Source organism: Penaeus chinensis, chromosome 36 (genome assembly GCF_019202785.1).
Source record: "Penaeus chinensis breed Huanghai No. 1 chromosome 36, ASM1920278v2, whole genome shotgun sequence".
NCBI classification, from domain to species: Eukaryota; Metazoa; Arthropoda; class Malacostraca; order Decapoda; family Penaeidae; genus Penaeus; species Penaeus chinensis.
Window position 1 is genome coordinate 22729858 of NC_061854.1, and position 2500 is coordinate 22732357.

Below are 2500 nucleotides of genomic sequence, written 5' to 3' on the forward strand. Positions count from 1 at the left end.
TCTCTCTCTCTCTCTCTCTCTCTCTCTCTCTCTCTCTCTCTCTCTCTCTCTCTCTTTCTCTCGCTTTTATCCGTTTTCGACAAAAATAAAAAACAAAACTTTCGAAGCTTTTATTTACTTAATCTGTCAATCCTCACTTAACTTTTAAAATGGGATGAAACAAGACAAGAGGCTTAAAGTTGGACAGAAGCATGTATTTGACTGTTGCTGAGATATTCGTTCGGCCTAAAGGAAGGGAATAGATTGTGCTTGTACTCTTATTTGGTCTCACGGCATCACTTAGCATTGCGAAGAACGGTCGTCGAATTAACTAACTGAAGTTCTCGCCGTCGACGTCTATTCCAGGAAGTTGACGTCACGACCGAAGTACTCGTTGGACTTCCTGTAGTTGACTGACTCAGAGCACACGATGGAGTTCTCGGGGAAGTCGCAGATAAGCCGTTCCTGTGATACAAAAATTGGAAGGAGAATAAGTGATAAGTGAGTGAGTGAGAGAAAGGGAAATATGTACGAGAATGAATATAAATTAGCTAATTAGATCGGGAATTTTATAGAATATCTTAACATGGGATTAACTAGAAATAAAAAGAGTGGAACATGGATGAATTGGGGGGGGGGGGGGGTAACCATTAGAAAAGTAGTAAATAAATAATGGAAAAGCCAACCTGGTCGAACATGGTGCCCTCGCCGCACAGGAAGGAGAAGTGGCGGGTGATGTAGAGGTCGTTGTCGATGTAGGGCAGACACACGTGGAAGACGGCGCAGCTGTTGGCCTCGTCAGCGTACATGCCGTAGGGAAGATCACCGCAGCTGAAACCTGGAGAAGAGTCCCCGTCAGAGGGCTGTGAGGATAAGGAGTCTTGTGATTTCTGGGTTATTGGGGTTTAGCAGGCAACTTCTGCATCTGGCGCGAATATTTGTCGGAAGTGCTTGAACATTATTCACCATTGCTTGGATTACAAAATATTAACAAAGAAAAAAAGAACAGATGAATGTATGTCTGAAAGTCCCCCACACCCCGAAGAAATACGAAAGGGGATAACAACTCATAAACCAACAATGACAGTGATTAGTTCATAAGATCCATTGACCTAAAATGAACGGTTTTAAGACAAGATTGCAAGTACTTAACCCGGCAAAAGCTACACTTCAGAGGGCATTTACATGTATTATAAGCAAAAGAAAATAATAATGATAACCAACGAAAAAAATGATCAAAAGCTGCAAGCAATCCTTCAGGTTTTACTGGGCTTTCAGCGAGTCTAATATGTTACAACTTCAGACTCTAGGATGACTGGAATAACCTCGTCACTGAAACAGGATCTGAAGTGATTATTGCAAAGTCAACCAAGTTTAAGCTGAAGGAAATGATTCAAGAAACTTACTTCCCTTGACTCTTTTCCGTCAAGTATTTTCGAAGCACCGAGCTTTTAAGAGGCTAGACAACTTATCGGCAAAGTGTTCACATAATCTACTATCCAAGTTCCGGATCCCTTTAGAAATACTGTTTAAATTCATAGACAAGAAAGTTACAGGATGACCCTTTTGATTCGAGATTGAACGTGGAGGAGGACGCCCGCCTGGCAATGCGCGGCGAGGCACTTCCTCTTTATTCCGATCCTCGTTCTGCGTGGGTCAGTGGCGAAGCTTCTTTATGTTAAAAAAAATTCATGATTTTACGAGCTTATTTGGCGGCCACAGAGACCTACCAGTGTTGATTCCTCCAAGCAGCAGCGAGGCGTTGGCAGGCAGATTGAAGAACAGTTCGCTGGAGTCCCGACGCTCACGGCTCGGCAGGGCGAGAGCCACTCCCGCGAGGAGGCACACTGCGGGCGATCAATATCAATATCAATATCAACTTCATTAACACATGCTTTTTGTGATGCTGGGTTATCGAAAATATAATTTACATATTTGTTAAGCAGATAACAATATTGGAGATATGTTCGTTAAAATAGACCTTACCAGCTACGAGGAATTTCATGTTGCAGAACTCGATGACGACGAATTATTAATTCGACACGGATAGTTCTCACTTTTATATACGCGGCCGGGCTCTACAGGATAACTAACTTTCTCACGTTCTGATATACGATCCACCTCCAGCGACATTCCTTCGGAGATCTGAAGGACGAGCACCGAGCCTACGCACGGGGAAGGAGGTCATTACCAGTTCGCTTCGCCAGGAGGAAAATGACAGTCATTATCAACATGGTCATTGTCATCACCCGTCAGCAAAGGGCAATTTCCGCAGGATGTTTTCCATCAATACCATAACTATTATTATCATTGTTCATAGTAGTAGCAGTACAATTGTTTAAATAATAGTAATAGTGGTGGTACTAGTGGTAGTAGAAGTAGTAGTAGTAGCAGTTGTGATAGATCAGTAGTATCATTATCATGATTGTCATCATATTTAAATACAGCATAAGGAGTAGGCAGTAAAAGCAATAGTAGTTGCACTAATAGTAGCTGGTATTATTGCAATTGCTGCTATAAT

The 2500-nt window shown here is 42.2% G+C and overlaps 1 protein-coding gene across 1 annotated transcript; it reads right to left on the bottom strand.

Moving 5' to 3' along the window:
- Positions 1–95: 95 nt before the first annotated feature.
- LOC125044959 lies at positions 96–2004 on the bottom strand. The gene is made up of 4 exons (XM_047641934.1): positions 1966–2004; positions 1710–1826; positions 666–817; positions 96–444 (listed from the first exon to the last, which is right to left on the bottom strand). The coding sequence occupies exons 1-4, from the start codon at positions 1982–1984 to the stop codon at positions 337–339; spliced, it is 396 nt and encodes a 131-aa protein (XP_047497890.1). The 5' UTR covers positions 1985–2004; the 3' UTR covers positions 96–336.
- Positions 2005–2500: the final 496 nt, after the last annotated feature.